The sequence below is a fragment of the Hippopotamus amphibius genome, chromosome 7 (genome assembly GCF_030028045.1).
Source record: "Hippopotamus amphibius kiboko isolate mHipAmp2 chromosome 7, mHipAmp2.hap2, whole genome shotgun sequence".
Lineage (NCBI taxonomy): Eukaryota > Metazoa > Chordata > Mammalia > Artiodactyla > Hippopotamidae > Hippopotamus > Hippopotamus amphibius.
This window is the reverse complement of record NC_080192.1, coordinates 124,733,073-124,758,559: the sequence shown is the minus strand read 5'-3', so window position 1 is coordinate 124,758,559 and position 25,487 is coordinate 124,733,073. Positions and strand designations below refer to the sequence as shown.

Below are 25,487 nucleotides of genomic sequence, written 5' to 3'. Positions count from 1 at the left end.
AAATTGGCTTCTGTGATAAAGAACCAGTTGTAAATTTTGCAAATTAAAGAGTTGATTGCTGAAATAAACTCAATTAGTAGACCAGACACAGCTGAAGATCAAATTAATGATTTAGATGAACAAGCTGAAAGATTTTCCTTAAACACTGTGTCAAATGAAAGGAATTGAAAAGTATGAGGACAAATCCAAGTTTTAACATCTATCTAAGAGAAGTTCCAAATAGAAAGTCTGAGAGAATGAAGAAGAGAAAAACTAATGTTTCCTTAAATAATGGAAAGAATATTCCCAATGTTAAAGAGACTCATATTGGAAGAGTGTACCAATTGCTGAGCAGAATTAATGAAAAAGTTGCATACCTGGATTCACACTGGTGAAGTTTTCACAAAACCAAGAATAAAGAGAAAATCAGTTAAGCTTCTAGAAGGGAAAAAATGAGGTTATCTACAGAAATCAGATTAATATCAGATGTCTTATTAGCCATATCAAGTGATAGAAGACTGTGGGAAAAAAACTTTTGAAATTCTGAGGGGAAAATTATTTGAAATCTTAAGTTCTGTTTGAAGCCAAACTAGCCTCCAAAATTGAAAACAAAAAAAGTGCATTTCAGAAATGAGAAGACTCAAATATTTTTTGAAAGAAATTCCTTATGGAGGACTAACAGAAGGACGTAGGATATAAGAAACAATGATAAGAGAAGCCAACAAACTTATTAAGTCAAGTCTAAATAATTAAAAATATTCCTGTGAAGCATAAGGACCAGTCGTAGTAATAATAATAACAGTTTGGGGGAGCAGCAGTAGTAATAATAGCAATGTGGGGACCTGTAGGACGACGTCTGCAAATCCTGGGAGAGGGACAAGGGGAAAGAATCGTTTTGAGGGAGCGAGATTATGAACTCAATGTTGATAGAATTATTTAAGTTTAAATGTTTGCCAAAAATAGAAAGGTGAAAAAAATTTAAACATCACCTTTAGAATAATAAAATAGAGCTTGTAATTTCTAAATCACTAGAGTGGGGTGGGCAATTGTGAATGGGAACTTTGTTACATTTTTATGTTCCTTGATGCAATATCCTTGGTATTATTGTAATTTCTTAATCATAATAATAACAGCTATGACTTACCAAATACTTTGTGCTAAATAATCTTACTTGTTTCTTAAAATAACTCCTATCAGGTAAGTACTACTGTAGCATTAAGCTTATTTTTACATTTGGGGTCGATGAGGGACAAAGGCTTAAATCTGAACAACTGGTTTGTGGTGGAGCTGTGATTCTAAGCCAGGCAGTCTCACTCCAGAGTTATTACACTGCCTACAAACTGCACTGTGGGTGTAGGTGTCCTCAGGTAAAAGAGGAGAGACTTGTAGAGGGGGCACGTGTGGGATCACTTCCAGTACAGGGGGTTATGACTGGCAGTAAATACTGTGGGTGAGCAGCAGTTGGACGCATATTAGCAAGACCTATACTAAAGTAGATTTTTTTGGGTGTATGCTTACTTATATTTGTAGGACACAGTATTGTAGTTTGGACTTATTCAAACCAAATAAAGTCCTACAGTTTTTTAAATCATTGACGAATGATTTAATGATAATTTTATATATTCTCAGCTACTGCTGTATTTACTAAATGATAACTATTGTTTTAGCTGTGTTTGTTTGCAAGAAACTACCATTCATCCCCTCTAAGCTGAGATAATAAAAGTATATTGTGAAGATACGCATGGCAATAAGGGAGATGGACTCTTGTGGATATCCAAGAGGTGAACCTAAAGACTGGCCAGCCCTTATGCAAAGCTGTCTTTTGTTCTGGATCACAGTCAGCTTTAGGTGCCTCAGCAGCAGGGGTTGTTTAGGTCTTCATTACAGTGTGTTGCCTTTATTTTGCATCAGGTGCTGTTATCTCTATTACCTGCTTTTTTGTATATCCATTTGTCTAATACATCAATTTGTTTTCTGCATGGTCCCAGGTAAAATTTCTGAGAGAGAACATTTGATTGGCCAAGATAGTTACTGTGTATGGGCCAAGGGTTTCATGCTTCATGGACTATTGAATAGACTACTGATCGTCTGCCTTAAGTAGGTATTTACCACAGTAGTTGTAGTCATTTCTGGCTAGGGAGGGATGCCAGCTGGGAAAAACCTGACTCATCTAGGGCTGCCTCTTCAGTAGCAAGGTTGAATTTGCCTTAGAGAAAGGGAGCGTGATCACAGTGTATGCTCTGATTAACTTGTTTAATAGGCATTGCATATTTTCTTTTTAAAATAACTCTAAAGAAGAGGTTACATTAAAAATAGCAATTGGATTTAGAGATTGAGTAGTACAGAAAGGGAAGTGTTAAAGACCATTCCTGTATACATGGCTTGAGAACAATCCTTTGCTTACTGCTTTGTAAGCCCCATAACATGTAGTCATATATCTCTTGTATAGGTAACTTGGTTAAAATGTCTGTTTAAGTCAGGATCATTAACTTTGCATGAGTTACTGGTAAATATTAAGACATTTTTTTTCCTTGGTATTTTAATAGCTGAGTTTGGCTTGAAAAGAGGTTTTTGGGAGTTTTGCAAATCCCAGAATTTAACAGACTCCTTTAAGAATATTCTCTGGTGTATCTATAATTTAATCCAAGATCAGTGCTGAATTTGAGGTATATCATGAGATGTTTATTGTGAAAGTAAATAATTTATAGTAAAACCCCCAAATTCTGAAATATTATATTCAAAAATATGTGGATATTGGTATTACAATTATATGTAAATACTTGTTAAATTGATTCTAGGTTGGGCCATGCAAGCTGCTGCCTATATCTTCATTCATAGGAAATGGAAGGATGACAAGTGCCATTTCGAAGACATGATTGATTATTTCTGTGATATCCACGAACCACTTCAACTCCTCATATTCCCAGAAGGGACTGATCTCACAGGTAAGGTAGCCTGGGTTTGGATCACAGTTTTAGAATGTGAAGGAACTCCACAATCAGCTATCTGGCCTAAAGTTCTCAGTCCTCAGATGAAGCAGCTGAGCACCAGCAAGATGAATGGCCCATCCCAGGTCACTCAGTTATCAGTAGCACATCAGAACCCAGAACTCCTGGTTTCCAGCCCGTAGAGTTTATGATGGGCACCGCAAAGAGGTATTATCCATACTTGTCATCCTAGAGCTTTATATTTTAAGTCTCAGTATACATCTTAAATATCAGTCTTTTACTTTATATAATTTGAATGGAACCGCAAAAAAACACCCCAAATAGCCAAAACAATCTTAAGAAGAACAAAGCCTAGTTTTAAAATATCTATTCTGTCCTCTTCCAAGATCCATATTTATCCATTAGACCCTTTTTTCTCAACTTCTTTCTTATAGTGAAAGGAACTGATAGTAACCAATTTCACTTATTGTTGGTTTAAGTTAATATGTTGCCTTTCTCCTGGTATTTTAAAGCTTTATCTCTAATATGAGGTGGGAAGGCTTTGTCCTTTTCCTAAAGAAAATTCAGCCATCTTTGAGTTGTAGAGGGGGACACAAGAGAATATATCTAGGACTTTTTTATCTTCCCAGATATCAAATTACACAGGCCAAGAATGGCAGTGGATCTCAAGAAATTCTTTAAAAGATTAAAAACAAAATACAGCCTTTCATTCTTACTAAATCAGTGGGCTTCACATCGTTTTTGAACCACAGGTCATTTCTGCAGATGAAGCCTTCCATTGCAGTCTAGGATTTAAGACAGAAGAACTGCTCTGGTTGATGAATGTTGGTGGGGGAGGGAGTAAGCTCTAATAGGAAGTAGTTCTGCAGAATCCTTCAACGCTAAAGAGCAGAATTCAAAAGCATTAGTACCCTGGTTACTTTAAGAAAAATACCGCAGAACTTGAGAAGGACCCAGTGGATAAATGTCTGCTGTACAAGAGAAGACAGTCTGAAGCAGAGTAGAACTGAAACCTAAAAATCACAAATAGTATGGAGAGATCCCTGTGAACTTAACCTTCCAAATCCTCAGTACTAGACTGAGGCAACTAAGAAGGGCAACCCTTAGAACCTGAGAGGAGAACATGTAAATGAACATACCAATTCACTCTCTGGACATAGTAATTTATGGAACCCAGTACCCCCCAAAAGAGTGCAAGATAAAAAATACAAATTACACAACAGCTGAAGCAAGTGAATGCAGTGAGTAAGCCATAATATGTTAATAGGGAAATTAAAGTATTTTGGGAAACATTAACCATTAATCCCAAGGAAGAGATCTTTGACTAAGCTATGACAGATTAGAATTTAGCTTAATGAAGACGGCAATTTTTATATACTAGTATTACGTACTAAATTATATACTTATTGTATAGTATGTTTGATTTCTGTAGTTAAAATTTTAATAGTTGGATCTCAGAAGGTAATTCTGAGTGTAATATTGGCTGCATGTTGTTTAAACTTGAGAATATATTGTAAGTTGTAAGTTGATTGATTCCCAGAGCTGAGCTATCATTAGGAAATTTTAATGGACGAACAGCCATATTTATACTTCTTAATACTTAGAATATGTAATACTTAAATCTGGGTATTGAAATATCAGCTGTATTAGAGTATAGAAAGTCATTTACTGAAATGATAGGTTTATATTTGTGAATGCCAAGATGTACACTAAAGAGTGGCAACTTTGGAAATTATTTGGTAATTAAAAGCTAATAGGATAAAAGCTCATGGGATGCTATTACTTTGGTACATCAGTATTAAAATGTTCATACATTAGATCTTCGGAGCTTGTAAAGTAGGTATTTAAAACTTTTTTCAGTCTGTATTTTTTCTCAGGTGTCTTTTTTAGGTGATGAACTTAACATCTAGTTAAATATTTTCAGGGTCCAGAGCACTCATTATTATATGATATAGTTGCATATTTTTAAGTTAAAACAGTATTTACATTTTAAGGCCAACTTGCAAAAGCCAGAATATTTGCCAGGTAGAGGAAATAGACTGACCTTGAAGCTTGAAAAAAAATTTTTTTAAACAGTATTTTACAAATAGTTTTGAGTTGGGATATGATTTTTCTTTTTAAAGTAGGCTAGCAAAATACCTTTGGTTTGAAAAAGTATCTGTTGACACAAAGGTGTTTTTAGGTACCACAGTTAACTTTAAACTTGGGTTTTTAAGCCTGAAGAGAATGTTTTATAATCTTTAAATTCTGAATCCAACTTATTTGTACATTTTTGAATTAGTGCATTTAAATGTCACTTTAAATATATTCTATTTTCATATATTATTGTTGTTTATAACCTTTTTTGTTTTTGCTTATGCAAGTAATATATGTTAATTTGGGGAAATTTATAAACATAGAAGGGAGCACAAAAATTACTCTAATTCCGTTGCCATAAAAAAGCACTATTCTAATTTTGCTCCATTGTTTTTGGGTCATTTGGTAGGTCACAATGTACATGCGTGCATACACACACGTGTACATACCCACATCCATAGGCATGTATGTGTGCACACACATTTTAAAATTGGAAAATGAGAATTACACTTTTCTTTGTACGTAATGTTACATTGTAATTTTTCACATCATTAGTCAAGGTTGTCCAGAAAAACAGAACCACCTCTGTGTGTGTGTGTGTTTGTGTGTGTGTAGAGAAAGAGGGAGAGAGAAAGAGAGAGAGAAGGGGTGGGGCAGATTTATTTTAAGGAATTGGCTCACATGATTGTGGCGGGTGGCAGGTCAAAAGTACACAGGGTATGTCAACAGACTGCAGACCCAGGGAAGAGTTGCAGTTGGAGTCCAGAGGCATTCTGCTGGCAGAATTCTTTTTTGCTTGAGGAGATGAGTCTTTTTCTCTTAAGGCCTTCAACTGATTGGATGAGGCCCGCCCATGTTATGCAGGATAGTCTGCTTTACTCAAAGTCTACTGATTTAAATATTAATCTCCTCAAAAAACACCTTCACAGAAACACCTAGAATAATGTTTGACCAATATCTGGGTACTCTGGCTTAGCCAATTTGACACATTAAAATTAACCATCACACTTGGTATACTATAATTTTGTGTTTTGTTTTCCTGACTTGGAAAGGAAAGCTTTTCTAGGGTTTAACAATTATAATATTACATGCAATTAAACACCCTTGCATATAAAACTTCTTCATTCAATAAATGTGAGGGCAAGTCAAAAATTATCCACACTCTGGTTTAAACTTTTATAAATAGAAGTTTTATATGAAAACTTCTATAAATTCTACAGCCAGAGTGCAGACAATTTTTAACTCATCCTTGTATATGAGTACCTGGAGCTTTATATACAAAAAAGTCTCTATTTTCATGAAGCTTACATTCTATGAGGAAAGACAGATAAAAAGCTAATAATGAAAATATGCCAGGTATTCATAAATGCTGTGCAGAAAAAGCAAGATAAGGCGAGAGAGGAATAAAAGATGGGGGCATGGGGTGCTGTCTCGTATAGGGTGCTTAGAGAAGGCTCCTTAAGTTCTTATGTAAGTAGAAACTGAATGAACAAAGCAGAGGGTCATGCAGATGTCCGGGTAGAAGGCATTCTGGGCAGAGGGAAGAATGATTGCAGAGACCCTGAGGTGGGAATGTGCCTGGCTCGTTTGAGAACATCTGAGCAGACTGTCGGCTGCTCGAGTGGCAGGCATGCTGGCATTGGAGTCTTACAGGGAGCAGGCTAATGAGATAGAAGGCTGTGGTGAGAAACTGGGATGCTCTCCATTAGTCTTAATAATCACAGAATCTGGGGGGGGGGGTAAATAAAGTGGGGATGGAGGGGAAAATCTGCATTTCTGATCTGGGTCTGATTACTTCTGTCTCCCCACATTGTGCCTGTGCCTTTTAGAACCATTACTTCCACCTGTATTCCCATTCTACGAGTTCAGTATTGTCTTCAGATCCCCCAAGTCTGTGACCAACTGGAAGAGCAAATGGAAGAGTAGTTAACTGCTTATCTTTGTGGTGTCTCTGGGATTCCCCATGCTATGTAAGGTCCTGTCAGCTGTCTATAAAATACTGTTCTGTAGTCCCAGGCCCAGAATATTCCCCTCAGATGAATGTGAAAGGAGCTTATTACTTTTCTTGTTTAGGGCTTTTACTTTTGGCTTGCTTAAGATCTGTTTAATTCTTTGACTCAATTTACAGGAGTGTTCGTTGCATATTTTTGTGTTGTGGAACCCATCTGTAGTTTTTTGAGATTTTGAGAACTCTGTGGTCTTAAATTTACTCTTTGGAAAGTAGTATTTATATATATAGGGTTTTTCCTGGTGACTTGTAGTGGTCTATAAATTTCAGGATGCAGCTGAGGATTGCAGGTTCTAACATCTGCTGTCATCAGAAGGTATTTCATGATCTCCCCTAGCAGCTAAGGCCAAATTTCTGAACACTACTTTTTCCAAATATAATTGCTGTATAATGGGTTTGGTTCTTCTTGGAACTTATAAAGTTACCTCATGGAATGGAAAAAGTTTTTGCCAATAATTGGAACGTATGCTTGATTCAGTGACTATATTCAGCCAAACCATGTTCAGATGTTTGTACATGGTGTGCTAATCATGTGCTCATTCTGTCGTGGAGTGGTTTTGGTTAGTAATATTAGTGTGCTCTCTGCCTGACCAAGGCAGTTATTTCACTTTGCACTGAAGCCCTAAATTATGGGGTTAAAAAAAAATGTTGATCTGATATATTTGGCAAATTGTTAGTTATTTCTTTTGGATGTCTAGATTCTTATGTTTTATTACTATTTTAGTTTTACATTATTTATCCTTATATTTTAGTATTTCAATTTTTATTATGTAATGACTTTTATGAAAATTTTAGTTATTAGTATTTTATTTGTATTTCAGTTTTCACTGTATATTGACTATTTTATGAAATCTCTTAAATAATTTTAAGGATTTGAATATGAATTTATAAACTGTTATAAAACATCTATTACTACCTTATTATAAATTTTTCCAAATTCCAATAAGTAGGTAATTCAAGGATCTTTGTTAGGGATGTACTAAAGTATTTCTGTCTTATCATTTGATTCAGTATGTTATATTGAGTAATTACAGAAAAATTAACTGCCATTTTTATCAAAGAAATTCTACACTATTTCCTTACCTCACTTATCTTCCTTTATTTTATGGCTTCTAATGGCCTATTGTTTTGTTTAGAAAATAGCACGGCTCGAAGTAATGAATTTGCTGAAAAGAATGGCCTTCAGAAATATGAATATGTCTTACATCCAAGAACTACAGGCTTTACTTTTGTAGTAGACCGTCTAAGAGAAGGTAAGCACCCATCTCAAAGTGTACTTTTTTATATAAGTGGCAAAAATTGCTAAACTTCACATATAGCTCTTTTGAATTTACAAAAAAATTTTTCATACTTTATCTCAAGAAATGAGATACTGTATTTTTATACTAACTCGACTCATGCACTAAAATGTTTTATTAAGTATTGTTTAGAAATATGAAGTAACCTTTGTCAAAAACAAAAGAAAACATTTTTTTCTTTTTTGGGATAGATAGAAAATGATGCATACACTTAGACTATCATTCCATTTTTAAATGCTTCTCAAAGCAGCAAAACTGTCTTGAAAGTATGTTATCACTTCTAATATAGTTATTTATAGCTAAAAAAGTATTTTTACATTCATTATTCCACTCACTGCAACAAGTGATTCTGATTGGTAGGAAGGCAAGTACTGCTACTTGCCTTCCTATTTTGTTGTTAAGTAGAAGCTACATCCAAGGTGGTTAGTAAATTTCCATCGATCACGGATGGAAGCTCATTCTTCTGCTTCCTACTTTGTGGCTTATACCCCCCCCCCCCCCCCCCCAACCACGTCCTCTTGAGCCGTGGCCGTCCAAGGGCATCTGGGGACAAGGTGATTCCACTGACCATGTCACATGCATTTAAATGCTTATTACATTTTGATATCTTTATGGGGAAAAAAAGCAATTGTACGTTTTGTTATAGATGCTTATTTAAATATTTATATATTCATACACACATGTACATACAAATAAGTAACAGATATGTGGATAGATACGAAAAAGGAACTATCCAGAAACATGCTGAAGTGTTATTAATTTTACAAGAACAATTCACAGCCCAGAGTCACCTAACAGAAGAGAAATCATGTTTGCATGTTTCTGCTCTCCACTCTGATTTCTAGCAAGCCATATTGTATAAAGGTGACATCTGTGACAGGTTTTCACCTTCATCTGATAATTGCTATGTTATCATAAAACTGCTTGTGCCTAACGTGAAAGGTCTTGAAACATTATGTAAGAAAAGGTATAAAGTTCTTACTTCTTACCCTACTTAGCATCACTGTTGTTCCTTTAGGGTTTAACATACTTTATTTTTATTTTATTTTATTTTTTTAATTTTTTATTTTTTTGGGGGGTACACCAGGTTCAATCATCTGTTTTTATACACATATCCCCATATTCCCTCCCTTCCTTGACTCCCCCCGAGTCCCCCCCACCCTCCCTGCCCCAGTTAACATACTTTAAAATGTAAAGTATAACCTCATTTAGTGAACCCTGCCAAAATAAAGCATCTCTGCAACTAAGTACTCATAATTTAAAAGAAATATATAGTCAATCCAAAATCACAGTGGTATAGTAAACTAAAAATGTTGCCCCTGTTCGTTTGTCTTGCTTTTAGAATTCTGTGGTTATATCTAACATGAAATGGAAATGTGGGCTTGATAGGTCATATTGTATATGAATAGTGAGTGTCCGTCTATCCATAGAAGCTCGTGGAGAACACAGTTCTTTATGCCTATGGAATGGGACAGGGAGGCACCAAGACATTAAAGTAGTGATGTTGCTGTTTTTTGTTTTCCTTCCCACAAACATGGTACTACTTACTGTGGCATTCAATTTAGACTCACCCTTTCTCATTCAACAATATGTTTTTTATTTTCTAAAAATGATATTTTATAGTATTTGATGATTACTTTTAAAGTATTTCTGACATCATGGAACATGCTATTGGGACACATTTTGTTAATAAAGATCTTTTTTAATTGCAGGCAGGATAGTTGAGAGATTATTTTATAGTGGATAAGGATATATCTATAGCACTCTCTGTTCTGAAATCTGGAAAATATTTTAGTAGCAAGCTGATTTATTACTTTGGGGAACATGTATTACTTAGTCATCACTCAGAGTACTAGTCAACAACCACAGTATGTAATTTTTCCTCCCAGAAGTGGCAACTGATTTTCCCCCTTCTCTGTATCAGTAAAAAAAAAAAAAAAAGATACACAGATGATTCCATTTGCTTCAGCTAAAAAAAGTTAGATGATTCTGTTTACTTCGGTTAGAAAAGTAGAATGGGTCCTATATACTATGATAATAATAGAAACAAGAAATATGATGATGCTAATTATGATAGTAACAGCAGCTAACATTTATTGAGCACTTACTAAGTACCAGGCATCACACCGAGTGTTCTGTATGTATAAGGTCAGTTAACTCTCACAATGACCGTACTGGTAATTACCAATATTTAACTTACAGAGCAAAACTGAAGCAGAAATTGAGGTGAAGAATCAGCTGAAAGTTACTGGAATATGGTTTGTCTGAATAACCTGTGTTCTTTCTACTGTAATGTGATGCCTCTTTTATTTATAGTGTGATTTTAGTTAAGGCACCTTTGTAATAGTAATGAGCTGGATGGTTTTCTTGAAGGAAAATATTAAAAAAAAAAAAGAAGCTAAGTGGCCAGATCATGGAGGGATGGTCACCACAAGGCAAGTAGTTATGATGCTGCCTGAGATGACGGGGAGCAGGCATAGCCTGAGTGGGGGTGAGGAGGTGTCAAGGGAACAGAAAGAGAAAAGGTTTCATCAGGAATCAGAGGTGAAGAGGATCTTAGACTGTCATCTAGTCAGAGTATCCTTTTTTTTTAAGAACTTTCATTGAGATACAGTTGACATACAATAAACTGCATATATTTAAAGTGTACAATTTGATAATTTTTTTCTTATTAGTAATGTATATATGGCAATCCCAGTCTCCCAATTTATTCCCCCCCAACCCTCCCCACTTTCCCCACTCGGTGTCCATATGTTTGTTCTCTACATCTGTGTCTCTGTTTCTGCCTTGCAAAGCGGTTGATTTGTACCATTTTTCTATATTCTGCATATATGTGTTAATATACGATATTTGTTTTTCTCTTTCTGACTCAGTTCACTCTGTATGACAGTCTCAGAGTATCCTTTTAGAAAAAGAATCTGAGACTTAGAAAGGGCCCATCACAATTTTCTGATCTTTTCAGACATCTGCTTTTGTTAATCAATTAAGTGAAAAAGAAGCTTGCTGTCAAAACAAATGACCATTATAATTAAGTATTCCAGTGGAAGCCTGGAGACCACATATTAAAACCAATTACTGAAGAAATATATGAGGACAAGATGGTGGAGCAGAAGGACTTGAACTCAGCTCCTCTCACTAAAACACCAAAATCACAACTAACTGCTGAACAACCATTGAAAAAAGGACTCAGACCTACCAAAAAATATATTCTAGACCCAGAGACAAAGTAGAAACCACAACAACATGGTAGGAGGGGCACTTTCATGGTATAATAAAATCCCGTACCCACCAGGTGGGTGACCCACAAACTGGAAAATAATTATATCGCAGAGGTTCTCCCACAGGAGTGAGAGTTGGGAGCCCTATGTCAGGCTCCCCAGTGTGGGGGTCTGGCATCAGGAGGAGGAGCCTCCAGAGCATTTGGCTTTGAAGGCCAGCAGGGCTTGAGCTCTGGAGCTCCTGCAGCTCCTCCTCTGCAGGAGCTCCAGAGGACTGGGGAAAACAGAGACTCCACTCTTGGAGAGTGCACACAAGGTTTCACGTGCACAGGAACCTAGGGCAAAGCAGTGACTCCGTAAGAGCCTGGACCAGACCCACCTGAAGGTCTTGGAGGGTCTCCTGGGGAGACAGGGGTTGACTGTGGCTCACTGTGGGGCAAGGACACTGATGATGGATGCCTCAGGGAATACTCATCAGCATGAGCTCTGCTGGAGGTTGCCATTTTGGCACTAAGACCTGGCCCCACCCAACAGCCTGCAGGCTCCCGTGGTGGGATACCTCAGGCCAAACAACCATCAAGGTGAGAACACAGCCCCATCCATCAGGAGACAGGCAGCCTAAAGTCATCCTGAGCCAACAGCCACCTATAAACACACCCCTTGACACAGCCCTGCCCTCCAAAGGGACAAGACCCAGCTCCACCCACCAGGAAGCATGCACAAGCCCCTGGACCAACCTCATTCACCAGGGACAGAAACCAGAACTAAGAAGAATCAGTCCTGCAGCCTGAGGAACAGACCACAAACGCAGAAAGTCAGACAAAATGAGGCAGCAGAGAAATATGTTCCAGACAAAGGAATAAGATAAAACCCCAGAAGAACAAGTAAGTGAAGTGGAGATAGACAATCTACCTGACAAAGAATTCAGAGTAATGATAGTAAAGACTATCTAAGATCTTGTAAAAAGAATGGAGACACAGACCAAGAGGATACAAAAATGTTTAATAAAGAGCTAGAAGCTTTAAAGAACAGAGATGAACATTACAATAACTGAAATGAAAAATACATTAGAAGGAATCAGTAGCAGAATAAATGACGCAGAAGAATGAATAAATGAGCTGGAAGACAGATTGGTGGAAACCACTGCTCTGGAACAGAATAAAGAAAAAAGAATGAAAAGAAACGAGGACAGTCTTGAGACCTGTGGGACAACATTAAATGCACCAGTATTTTCATTGTAGGGGTTCCAGAAGGAGAAGAGAGAGAGAAAGGACCTGAGAAAATATTTGAAGAGATAATATCTAAAAACTTCCTTAATAATGGGGAAAGGAAACACTCAAGTCCAAGAAGCACAGAGAGGCCCAGGCAGGATAAACCCAAGGAGGAACACATCAAGATACATAGTAATCAAAATGACCAAAATTAAGGACAGAGAAAATACTAAAAGCAACAAGAGAAAAGCAACAAATACCATACAAGGGAACTCCCATAAAGTTATCAGCTAATTTTTCAGCAGAAATTCTGCAGGCCAGAAGGGAGTGGGATGATATATTTAAAGTGATGAAAGGGGAAAACCTACAACCAAGAATACTCTACCCAGCAAGGATCTGATTCAGATTTGATGGAAAAATCAAAATGGGCAAAAGCTGAGAGAATTCAGCACCACCAAACCAACTCTACAACAAATGCTAAAGGAACTTCTCTAGATGGAAAAGAAAAGGCCACAACTACAAACAAAACGGCTAATGAGAAAGCTCACCAGTAAAGGCAAATATACAGTAATGGTAGGAAATCATCCACACACAGGTATGATATCAAACCCAGCAGTCATGAGAAGAGGAGAGTACAAATGCAGGATATTGGAAATGCATTTGAAATTAAGAGACCAGCGTAGACTGCTATATCAAAACCTCATGGTAACCACAAACCAAAAATCTATGATACAAAACACAAAAAAGAAAACGGACTTCCTAGGTGGCACAGTGGTAAAGAATCTGTCTGCCAATGCAGGGGACACGGGTTCGAGCCCTGCTCTGGGAAGATTCCACATGCCGTGGAGCAGCTAAGCCCGTGCACCACAACTATTGAGCCTGTGCTCTAGAGTCCATGAGCCACAACTATTGAGCCCATGTGCTGCAACTATTGAAGCCCACGTGCCTAGGGCCCATGCTCTGCAACAAGAGAAGCCACTACAATGAGAAGCCCACACACCACAATGAAGAGTAGCCCCCACTCACAGCAACTAGAGAAAGCCCATGTGCAGCAACGAAGACCCAACGTAGCCAATAAATAAATAAAAATAAAATAAAATAAATTAAAAAAGAGTCAATGAGACATTAAAAAAAAAAAGAAAAAGCAACCCAAACACAACACTAAAGATAGTCATCAAATAACAAGAGAAGAAAACAGAAGAGGAAGGAAAGAAAAATAATAAGGAAAATCGAAAACAATGAACAAGATGGCAATAAGAACATACATATCAACAACTACCTTAAAAGTAAATGGATGAAATCCTCCAACCAAAAGACATAGATTGGCTGAATAGATACAGAAATAAGACCCAAATATATGCTGTCTACAAAAGACCCGGGGCTTCCTAGGTGGCGCAGTGGTTAAGAATCCGCCTGCCAATGCAGAGGTCACGGGTTCGATCCCAGCTCCAGGAATATCCCACATGCCATGGAGCAACTAAGCCCGTGTGCCAAAAAAAAAAAAAAATAGAAGAAAAAGAAAAAAAGAATACAAAAGACCCACTTCAGATCTAGGGACACATACAGACTGAAAGTGAGGGGATGGAAAAAGGTATTCCATGCAAATGGAAATCAAAAGAAAGCTGGAGTAGCAATATGCATATCAGACAATAGATTTTAAAATAAAAGTGTTACAAGAGACAAGGAAGGAGACTACATAATGATCAAGGGGTCAATCCAAGAAGCAGCTATAGTAATTGTAAATATATATGCACCCAACATAGGAACACCTCAGTATAGAAGGCAAGGGACTTTCCTGGTGGAGCAGAGGTTAAGCATCTACTTGCCATTGCAGGAGACAGGGGTTCAGTCCCTGGTCTGGGAAGGTCCCACATGCCACAGAGTAACTAAGCCCGTGTGCCACAACTACTGAGCCTGTGCTCTAGAGCCCATGAGCCAGAACTGTTGAGCCCACATGCCACAACTACTAAAGACTGCATGCCTAGAGCCCATGCTCTTCAAGAAGAGAATCTGCCACAATGAGAAGCCCACACACTGCAACGAAGAGCAGCCCCTGCTCGTGGCAACTAGAGAAAGCCCCTGTGCAGCAACAAAGACCCAATGCAGCCAATAAATAAGTAAATAAATAAATATATATATATATATATGGCAAATACTAGCAGCCATAAAAGGAGAAATTGATAGTAACACAATAATAGTGGGGGACTTTAACACCCCTATTTACATCAATGGACAGATCATCCAGATAGAAAATCAATAAGGAAACATGGGCCTTAAATGACACACATTAGATCATATGGACTTAATTGATACAAATTAACTTATTTACAAAACAGAAACAGACTCACAGACTTTGAAGACAAACTTATGGTTACCAAAGGGGAAAGGTAGGGAGAGTGATAAATTAGGAATTTGGGATTAACATATACATAGTACTATATATAAAATACATGATCGACAAGGGCCTACTGTATAGCACAGGGAACTCTACTCAATAATCTGTAACAACCTATATGGGAAAAGAATCTAAAAAAGAATGGATATATGTATATATATATAACTGAATCACTTTGCTGTACATCTGAAGCTAACACAACATTGTAAATCAACTATACTCTAATAGAAAACAAAAATTTTAAAAATCCAGTTATCATTAGGTAACATCTTTACTGCTCACTCACACATGTAACTAAAATTCACTTTTTGACATCTAATCATGCAAGTTTAGACGGATGAGAAGTTCAAGACATCAGAAGTTAAGGATAAGAAGTCTTAACAGGAAACACTGAATAAGAGAAGATGCAAAACAAAGTAGTTTCTGAGCCTCTGTTTACACTATATTTCACCGAGATTAAGAACATTTAGAAACACACTTAACCTGAAATATAACACCCATTATAAAACATTATACAGATGTGTTGTTCTTATAATAATAATGGTAAAAAGTTTTTCCTGAGTATCTTGATTTCCATCATTTTTGTACTTGCTTCTGTACTTTACTAGATAACTTTCTTAGGGATGTGGATTGTCTCACACATAATAGAGACTAAATCAGTATTAGCTGAGTTGAATATTTTCTTCTGTCTGAAAAGAAGCACAGTGTCCTACCATTTTCCCAGAGCAATGTGTATTACATTGATCAGTATCTGTCATGGATGATTTATTTCATATGTACCTCTAATCACAGGGCAATTTAATATGTGATTATATAACTTTTTTCAGTAGTAGATTAACCCAAACGCAAAAGGAAGTCACTAACTTAGAGAAAAGAAGCTTTCACATGAGAAAGTTTTTTGGTTTTGAATTTTAGTTACATAGCATTAATAAATTTATCATACAATTCAAAAATTTTAACTTAATGCACCAAAATTTAGTTATATTCAATCATCTCTGCTATTTTTTTTTTTAACAATAGTAGCTTTATTCTTCTTTGATTTTAAACAAGTAATGATTTGGTCCAACCATTATTTCGTTTTGTTACATGTTTTGTAAGCCAGTTACTAACTTGTAACTGTGCAATAATTACCTTCACCATTAGGCAGCACAAGTGTGCACATTTGAGACAACTTGAAATTAGGTTAAAATAGTTGGGAGTGGGGGTTAAACACTCCATTGAATATGAGCTTGCATTCAAGAAGTTTATAATCTTCCTGGATAGATAAGAGTAGTACTCATGGAAATATCTAAAAAATAACGACAGTATAATTATGTGCTAGGTTTTGTGGCATATAGTATAAAATATTATGCTGAATTACATTACACAATTAAAGATGTGTTCAGTAAAGAGAGATCATGTAGTGTTGAAATACTCAGGTAAGGCTTCTTCAAGAAGCTGAATTTCCCTTGGACCTTAGAGGCTATGTGTGATTTGGATAGGCAGAAAAAATAAGGATTCCTGAGGACAGGGAAGGAAGGAGTACAAGGAAGGGCACAGAGTTTGGGCCAGTGTGGAGCTGAGTGGTCAGCTAGGCAAACCAATCTGATTGAGCTGAAGATCGGTGTTGGAAAGTTAACAGGCAATATTTAAGAAGGTTGTATGGAGCCATTATTGTTGAAAAACTTAATTCCTGCCTCCAAAGAGTCATGTTTTTATTTTTTCCATTTCTAGATCAAGTCACTCAAGCAAACAGCTCATGTGTTAAGACTCTAAAACATATGGATATATTTAAGTTTTTGGTTTGAAATAAAATTTTTTTAATTCAAAGTAAAACAATCCATGTTTCAGTCCATATTTATTTCATATGCCTAAAGTCTAAATATGAAGAAATGAAGGATACTGTCTTTCCACTAGTCTAGGGGATACAGGGTTAACCAGTAAAAATAAGTAAACTTCCACTAGCCATTTTTAAAATTTAATTTTAATTTTTTTTTCAGATTTTATTGGAGTATAATTGCTTTACAATGTTGTGTTTCTTACAGTTTCTGCTGTACAACAAAGTGAATCAGCTATATGTATACATATAACCCCATATCTCCTCTCTCCACTAGGCATTTGGATCAGCACACCTGACCAAAGCTCTTGAGTTTGTATTCAGGGAGAGGGAATCACTAACTTAACACCCAGATTACACATATAGTATCCGATAGTCCTATGTTGGGCTCCCTCATTTGGTCTATGGTAGTCCTTGTTTGTTCTGAGAAAGCTGGTGGTTTCCTAGGAAGTAAGAGCAGTATACTGAATCATAGACAGCTCAGTCTTCAGTAGCGTTATTAGACCATTTTAATGTCTTGGACTTTTTGCTTAGTACACAATTACCTACTGATAACCCAGTCTGTTCTTGCCTATAGTGGGGGACTAAGATGGCCAGCAGGAGCCATCACGTTGCATTTATCTTAACTGGTGAGTCTCTGCCAGGACTGCATTTCGATGACCCTTCCTAACAAACAGCATGTTCTAGGAGGCCAGGAAGAAAGGCAGACAAACTATTGGTATATTGGATGCATTAAGTGGCATTGCACTCTGACCTTTTCGTGTGACTTTTTTTTATTGCCAGAAACTGTTTATAAAATAGGATAAGACCTTTCCCTTATGTTAAAAAAAAAATGTAATTGTAAAGTAGATCCTTGACATCTACTAGAATATTTTCTGAGACCTAAACTTTTATATTTCCCCAAATTTGCAGATATCTTTGTAGACTCTCTTTGGGGCCATTTTACAGAGAGCAAAGCTTTTATCTATTTATGGTGGTGAATAAAACACAGCAAAACCTACAGGAAATTTGGATACCGATCAGTAGGAAAGCACATGGATCAACTAAGTGACTTGATCCTAACATACCGTGAAGCAGAAATGATTCAAACTTATCTCAGTCACTCACTTCAAATCTTTGTATGCCATAGATCATAAATGGCATTTATGTTGTTTTCTTTGTTCCTTTTCATTCTCTTTCTCATAGCAAAAAATCTGGAATGCTCACTTGGGACAGATTTTGCCATTGTGTTCAGTGAAGAAAGTCAGGACAGCCTTAATGAAAAATGATAGAAGCCCTATATTCTGTCCATAAAAACAACCATCTAACATTTATCAAGTACCTGCTGTGTGCCAGGCACTGAAGTTCACATGTTGCTGCCCATGCAGTAGAATTGCCCAGGGAGCTTTTTAAAACATAGATGACTGGGTCCAGGCTCAGACCTGCTGAATCAAAGTCTGGTGGTGGGCTTCTGGTCTCATAGCTACCCCACTAGCTACTTTCTTACAGATCATTTAGTTCTCATAACTGTGCTAGGTGGTGGTTTGCCCTGTGCTACATCTGAGGAGACTGGCTCAGTTAGCAGCTTGCCCAGGGTCACACAGCTGCTGAATGGAGGTACCATGATCTAAACTCAGGTATCTTTGATGCCAAAGCCCATGTTCTTTCTGCTATGTAACAGTTTTTCTATTCCATATACTACAAAAATGCCATCTTTGTAGGGTTTTTTCCTCTCTTACCTAGATCTTTCTCCCTTGTCTCCTTGGCTGTACTGTGCATTTTGTTTAACTGGAAAAATATATCAAGGATTTCCTTTTTGTAAACACCTCTTTTTGTTTTTTCCTGGTTCCTGTATTCACCAGCTCTTCCTTTATTTCTCTAATCCTTAAAATAAAACAAAACAAACTACCTGTCCTTTCAAATTGAGGTTCTATCTTTTTCTTTCTTTTTGCCACCAACTCTCAAAATAGCCTTATGACTTGATTTTCTCAATATTAGCTCTCTTCCTATTAAAAAAAAGAGGCCATTTAAAAAATTTATATTATACAAAAAAGAAAAGGTGGAAAATTAATTACAAAGAAGAAAATGGCAGCCATACTCTTGTGAGGCTCTTCTCAGAAATATCCAGTGCCTTGTGACAGCCTTCTTGTGTTTTCATTTTAAAAGTTGAGTCAAATTCTATTTTGTTTTGTAAAGTTTTTTTTCAAACTTACTATAGTGTGCACATTTTTCCACCATCCTTACATAATTTTTTACAAGTATGACATGGAATGTATGCATGGTGCTTCATCAGTTAGAGGTGCCACTATTTATTTAACTAGGCCTCTATTATTCAAAATTAAAATGGTTTCCAGTTTTCCACTCTTATAAATAAGGCCAAAGTATGTGTAAATCTCTAATTATTTCCTTAGGATATATTTCCAAATCTAATTACTGAGTCCAGGGTAAATTTTTTTAAGGTTTTTAAAAAATGTTAGTCTTATGTCCTGCCCCATTTCATTTGGTCACAAAATTCTGCCGTATTGGCTTGGAAGCATCTCTTAAAGAAACTTCCTGTATTTCCACAATGGCCCCATTCTACGGGATCCCATTACTTCTCTTTTTCACTCTTTCTGGCTTTCTCACTGGTCTACTTCTGGTTTCTTCTTTGCTAATCCATATTGCACACAGCTAACAGTTGGTCTTCATTAAGTATCACTCTAATGTAATTGTGTGTATGTCTGTGTGTTCAGAAAATGTTTCTTGGGCACATATGTTATTTGACTTGCTGAGATACCAAGACACACCCAATTTCCTTGAGTGTCATCAGGTTTAGGAAACATTAAAATGCATTATCATAAGAGATATGAATAGAAAGTAATTTAAGCACATAAAGAAAGGCTAGTCTTTTATTACTTAAAGTGACACTGGAGAGGTGGCATGTGAGCTGCAGATTAAAGAATAATTAGGCATTTTCCAGGGAGAAAGACATTTAAATATGTGCATTACTTCCATATTCCTTGGTCAAGACTTTATAATATGGTTCCAATCTACTTTTTAAATTTTACCACTCATGCAGTGTGAGCCAACCTATTTGAATTAATGGACTATTCCTTACTGTGCCTTTTGCTTTCTGAATTTTGCCTCTGGTTATATCTCTCCAGGCTAAAACCTGCAAGGCTTTGCTCTTTTCTTTAACCTCTAAATGCTATTCTTCCTTTAATGATCCTCTTCTAAGCATCCATTCTGATTTCCCCCAGCTAGCAGACATCTGGGCTGAAAATCTTTTTCCTCTCTAATAGGACTTAGCACAGATCTTATATTAATAGCCACTTTAATACATTTTACCTCTTACCTTCCTAAAAGGACAGCAACAGCCATGTCACCTAAACCATGAAGGACAAAATTTTATTTCTAAATCTAATGAATACCTTCCCATTCTTATTTTCTCTTAGCAACATTTGGCACTGTTGATTCTTCTTGACATACACTCTGCCTTTGGCTTGTCATTCTTCTCCTACTTCTCTGGCCACTCCTCAAGACTCTTTGGCAGGTTCTTCATTCCTCTCTGTGTTCCTCATAAGACTCTCCCAGGCTCCTTTGTTCTGTCACTCCACACATTCTCCCTGGGACGTGTCATTCAAGTTGGTGGCTCAAATGATCCACCCATGTGCTCTTGACTCCTAACGCTAAATCCTCAGTCCAAAAGCCCTTTCTTACTTCAGAGCCATATATGTGATTTTTGCCCTTCCCCCTAAGTCACCTTCCTTCCTCTGTTCCTCACACCAGGAATCACAGTCATTGTTATCAACCAGGGCGCCTAAAGGAGTGTGACGGCACTCAGGCTCCGGAGTCAGGAGATCTGGGTTAGAATCCTGGCTTCACTAGAACTAGGAGTTTGGCTGGGCAGATTCCTTTCCCACCTTAAGCCTCATTTCATCTTCTGTAAAGTAGGAGTAATAATAGTGTGTGCTTTCTGTGATTTTATAGGACTCTCTGGAGGATTCAGTATAGGCGGGCCCATAAAGCACTTATTTAGCACAGGGCCTGGACAACAGGAGGCATTCAGTAAATGTTACAGTGCGAATCTGATTGTGTCAGCTCCCTGCAAACTCTTCTGGTTTCACAGTGCTCCAAGGTTAAATGTACTTCCTTAGCATGATTTGCCAGGCCCTCTGTGACTGGTCCTTGCTTACCTCTCCAGGCTATCTGCCATCTCCTTAGTTGTATCATTTGTCCTAGACATTCTGAACTGCTTTCCTTCCCTAGAGTGTACAGTATTCTGAGCCTTTCCCACTGTAGCAGAGCTTCTTCTACTCAGCCTGGAGGTCGCAGCTTATTAGATAAAAGTTCATTTGGGAAGCCTTCCCAGCTCTCTTAGACTTCTGTGTTCCCTATGCAAATGCTTTTCCTACTGTATTTGCCCTGTATAAACATTTTTCCTATGGTGTTATCACTCGTTTAATTATCCATTTTGTCTGTTAACTCTGTTTTGTGATGATAAGCATCGTCAGGCCCTTTGACAGTTTTTATCCTAGGCTTCAGCAGAGGCTTGGCATATAAAAGATGCTCTTTAAATTTTTGAACCAATCAGCTGCTTGGTTGCTGTAATTTTATGCCCTGCTATGTTCCAATAAAGATTTAGAGTGGCAAACATAAATATGTATGTTATGATAACAGCAGTACCACAACATAAGAAAAAAAAATTAAGGTAAGGGGACAATTTTAAGGTATGAATTTAATAGACAAGGTATATGTTACAAGATTATTGTATATGTAAGATATATGTTATAAGCTCTATATGCTCTATAAAATATGGGTCTATAAATTGGCCCTGAGGTTTCTGGCACCTTCTGTGTAAGGGAACAGAATGGTATCATTGACAAGGGCCATAAGATTAAAGCAATTCACATGTTTGGAGAAAGCATGACCATTTCTGAAGGACTTGAGAGAAGGATCTCTGGTTCCTCACAGAGGACACTGTGCACTGTTGTGAGCAGCAGCCTCATAGCATCTTTATGTTAAGTGTCCCACAGAGTCTCAGAGCGCTTGCCCACATTGGCTAGTGACAGGAGACAGAGCAGTAAAAGCAGCCTCATAAGACCTCAAAACTAACTCTAGAGGCATGGAAAGACTTCATGTCCTTCAAACCATTCTCCACAAGTATTTCAGTCACTGAGCTTTGGATGAGAATTGGTTTGTACAGATTCTCATTACTCTTCGTAAAGCATCTGTTGTGCAGATATTTTGTATCATGAGTTAAGTACAGGTCCAAGGGATTTACTTGTAGGTGGAGCTGGGAGTAGGCTTCCCCAAGGGAAGTTGAGCCTATGAGATTTTATACAGGAACTGAAGGCGACTTTATCTCTGAACTGAGGGTGGCCAGTGTGGCCTGCAGAAAACAATTGAGGTTTATGTGTTTTTGTTTGCAGTGCTTAGCAGAATGGTGCCTCGTGCATAGTCAACCAACCATTGCCCAAAACTGAGCCCCTGCCTACGTGGCCTTTCCCGTCTTGTTTCTTGCTGTAACTCCATGCCCTGTGTGGGCTCTTCTTGTCTTTGTTGTTCTCTGTTGCTTATCTTACATGCCTGTTTGTGGTGATAAAATATTTCTAACAAATACTTGAGTACTGTTAAGTAAACAGTTGTCTGTAATTCCTTGTTATTTATTATATAGGATGCATTTTAAAAGAATCTACAGTGCGTGGTTATTTGTAGACTTAAACAACTAGCCTTTGATACTGTGAGGGTGCTACACAATTTTTAGATGTTAAATATGAGAAATTTGTGTTGAGAGTTGTCTTATAACTGTTTTCTTTGATAGATTTTATCTCCCCAAACTCTGCATTCTTTGGATTAATCTTGCATTATATAAATGTAGTCTGAAAATAGTTTCGAGTTCCATGTGGAAACTTTGACAGAACTTTTGAGACTGCTGTACAAAAGTTTTAAAATCCTGTATTCATAGTTTATTTATGATTTACATCTTCCCCATTTCCTCATAGATTTGAAATGGCCTTTAGCAGAAGATAAAATAAGAAAAACATGGCTCACCGGTGCCAAAGTCAGGTATTAAAGTATGTGTGTGCATAGGGCTTGGGGGGAAGGCGTATTATTATCCAAGATAAGAAAAACTGCTCTAGTCAAACATAAACCTTAGCAGTGACCTTCTTAGAAGTCAAGGCATAAGGGGTCTTCCTAGATTTTACTCATTGCATTAAGCTCTTGGTGATTTACAATGGTGATGAGCTAGTTTACAGCAGAAAAGGAAGTATTAGTCAGTGTTTTTTTCTGGGCACAGTTATCACTGCCCTTGGGTAGGAGATCTGACTGAGTTCAGTTAACCAACACTCCTCAAAGCTGGACAGCAAACTATTCCTATTTCTGCAGACTGCTCTTAGATATTATAAAAGATCTACCACTTGGCCCTGATATGCTTCCCGTCAGGAGAGGAACTTCGCACTGTTAGTGTGAGTACATGGAAACTACATTGCACATTCTTTTCTGGGTCAGAGGACTGATTTGCTTTCATCCAGAACAGAATTTTAACAGCCACAATAGGTTCACAGTAGTCATCCAAACAAAGTTTCCAAATAGTTTATGAATTCATTTTTGTTAAAGAAATTATTAATAACCTTTCTGATCAGTAAAAATATCATTAATATGTTGGTTCCAATATGTTTCCTTAATAATTCAAGTAGACTGTAGCCGCCTCTTATGTTGCTAAATCAGTCATAATGAAGGCTTATATTGTAATACTTTAGGGATGGATGTTGGTAAGAACTGAAATGAAGAAAGACTTGACAGGAAATACTGACTTTTGTTGACTTAACAGGTGAATAGCGTTTAGGCAAATGGGAGACGTGTCATAAAAAGTCTGTTCTGTATGCATTATCATTAAAGTTATGATTCAAGGTGTTTATATTTAAATATTGTAAAGAAAATATCTTTTTTTTTTGTAAATGCAAATAATCTGAATATTAAGTAAGGCCTATGTTTTATAGTTAATACTATATGATCAAGGCATGTTAGTGACAATTTATGATGAACATCTCCCTGTGCTCACATTTGGAAAGTTAGTACCATGGAGACAGTATATGAGGCAGAGGAGAAGGGTCGACGTGAACTGGCAGAGCAAGGGGAGCGTTTAGGGAACCAGACCTTGAATTAGATCCTGAGGAACAATAGGATTTGATTTGGTAAAGCTATTGGGAAAGTACAGTCGGGGTTGGAGATCCAGGGATGGAGACTTGTCTGGCTGGAACCCAGGGGTCATCTTTTTAAGGGGTAAGAGCTATAGTTAGAGAGGTAGTCTTCATTGCTGTGAAGTCTTACTTCTAGCAAAGTGAAAAATAAAAGGAGTCAGAAATGGTGGGCGTTCTGAAGGTAGTATTTATGCCTTTATAAATACTCTGGGAGTGGTGAGTAAATTGTTCCCTTCTTAGTATTCTAAGAGAGTTGTCTTCCTAAGCAGTTTACTACTTGTTCTCAGATAAAATAAGATCTGTTGGCTTTCCATCATGATAGTCATCCCAAAATAGTCTTTTATTTTGAGATTTCTGCATTAATTATGTTCAGTTTAAAGGAACACCCAGTAAAAGTAATTGCATCTCATGTTTCTTTTACATCTCTTTTGATCCATGAGTGAATTATCTGCAGATTGTATGATGGCATATAGTAGGAAAAAAGTATGATTCATCTGAATTAAAAAGCTGTTTCCTAAGAAAGAATCACTGGAAAAATTTTTTTACAAATGCTTTTTTGACTTAAAAAAATCTTGCCTTTTCTGTATATGGCTGTAAGTGGCCACAATTTTATATTGCAGATTTTTTTTGTGTGGGACCATTTACTTAGTGCCTGTCACCCCTAGTGACCTAAAGAGCTGTAAAACCTAAACCCCACCCCCTAGTACCCCACCCCAAACTTTAATAGTTATGCCTTAAACAGTGTTTTTAAAGTTGGAAACCTAGATAGGGATTCCCTTGATATATATTGGCAAATATTGATTTCATCTAAAGCAATCTTTTTCAGCAGTAGCTGGCCGATTTGCAAGGTTCAGTACTTGTGGACTTTGATGAATTCGTTTTCTACAACATAAACAACTTATCTGAAATTCTAGGTGCCAGTAGAATCTTTGGATGTAAAGTCTGAGAAGAATCCTTCGGGTGCAGCACTAGGATGTATCTGTTGACCTTAGAGCAGTTTCACAGGAATGGGGGTGCCAGAAACCAGTTGTGAGTGGACTGAGGATTGATGTGAGTGAGTGGAGACTGCAAGTTTTGATGCTTCCTACAGGGAGTTTGCTGATAAAGGAGAGGAGAGAGCTGGAGTAGTCAACAAAAGGGTAAGCCACATCAAGGATGACTAGGGGAGTTGAGTGTTTTTAAAGGCTGAGAAAATGTAATGGGAAAAACTGAAAGAGAAATGGATTAATGATGGAGCAAACTTTCTGAGAAATCAGGAGGGGTTAGGAACGGAAATGAAATTAAGGGGATTCCTCATTTTTGAAGGCAGGAAGCAACGCTAAGCTTGAATATATATTTTAGTTTGGGGAGTAAGGGGTGAGAAAGTAAGGGGTGC

The 25,487-nt window shown here is 37.2% G+C and overlaps 1 protein-coding gene across 4 annotated transcripts in view; it reads left to right on the top strand.

The window, feature by feature from the left end:
- The window catches only part of LCLAT1 (lysocardiolipin acyltransferase 1), a 188,161-nt gene that overhangs the window by 115,266 nt on the left and 47,408 nt on the right, over nucleotides 1-25,487 (top strand). For 3 of the 4 annotated variants that reach the window (XM_057740982.1, XM_057740981.1, XM_057740983.1), the window contains 2 exons: nucleotides 2,778-2,924; nucleotides 8,148-8,264. In XM_057740982.1, the coding sequence (XP_057596965.1) occupies nucleotides 2,778-2,924; nucleotides 8,148-8,264 (264 nt within the window). Of the gene's footprint in view, nucleotides 1-2,777; nucleotides 2,925-8,147; nucleotides 8,265-22,912; nucleotides 22,977-25,487 lie in introns of all 4 variants that reach the window. The other variant, XM_057740984.1, reaches the window with a different exon arrangement.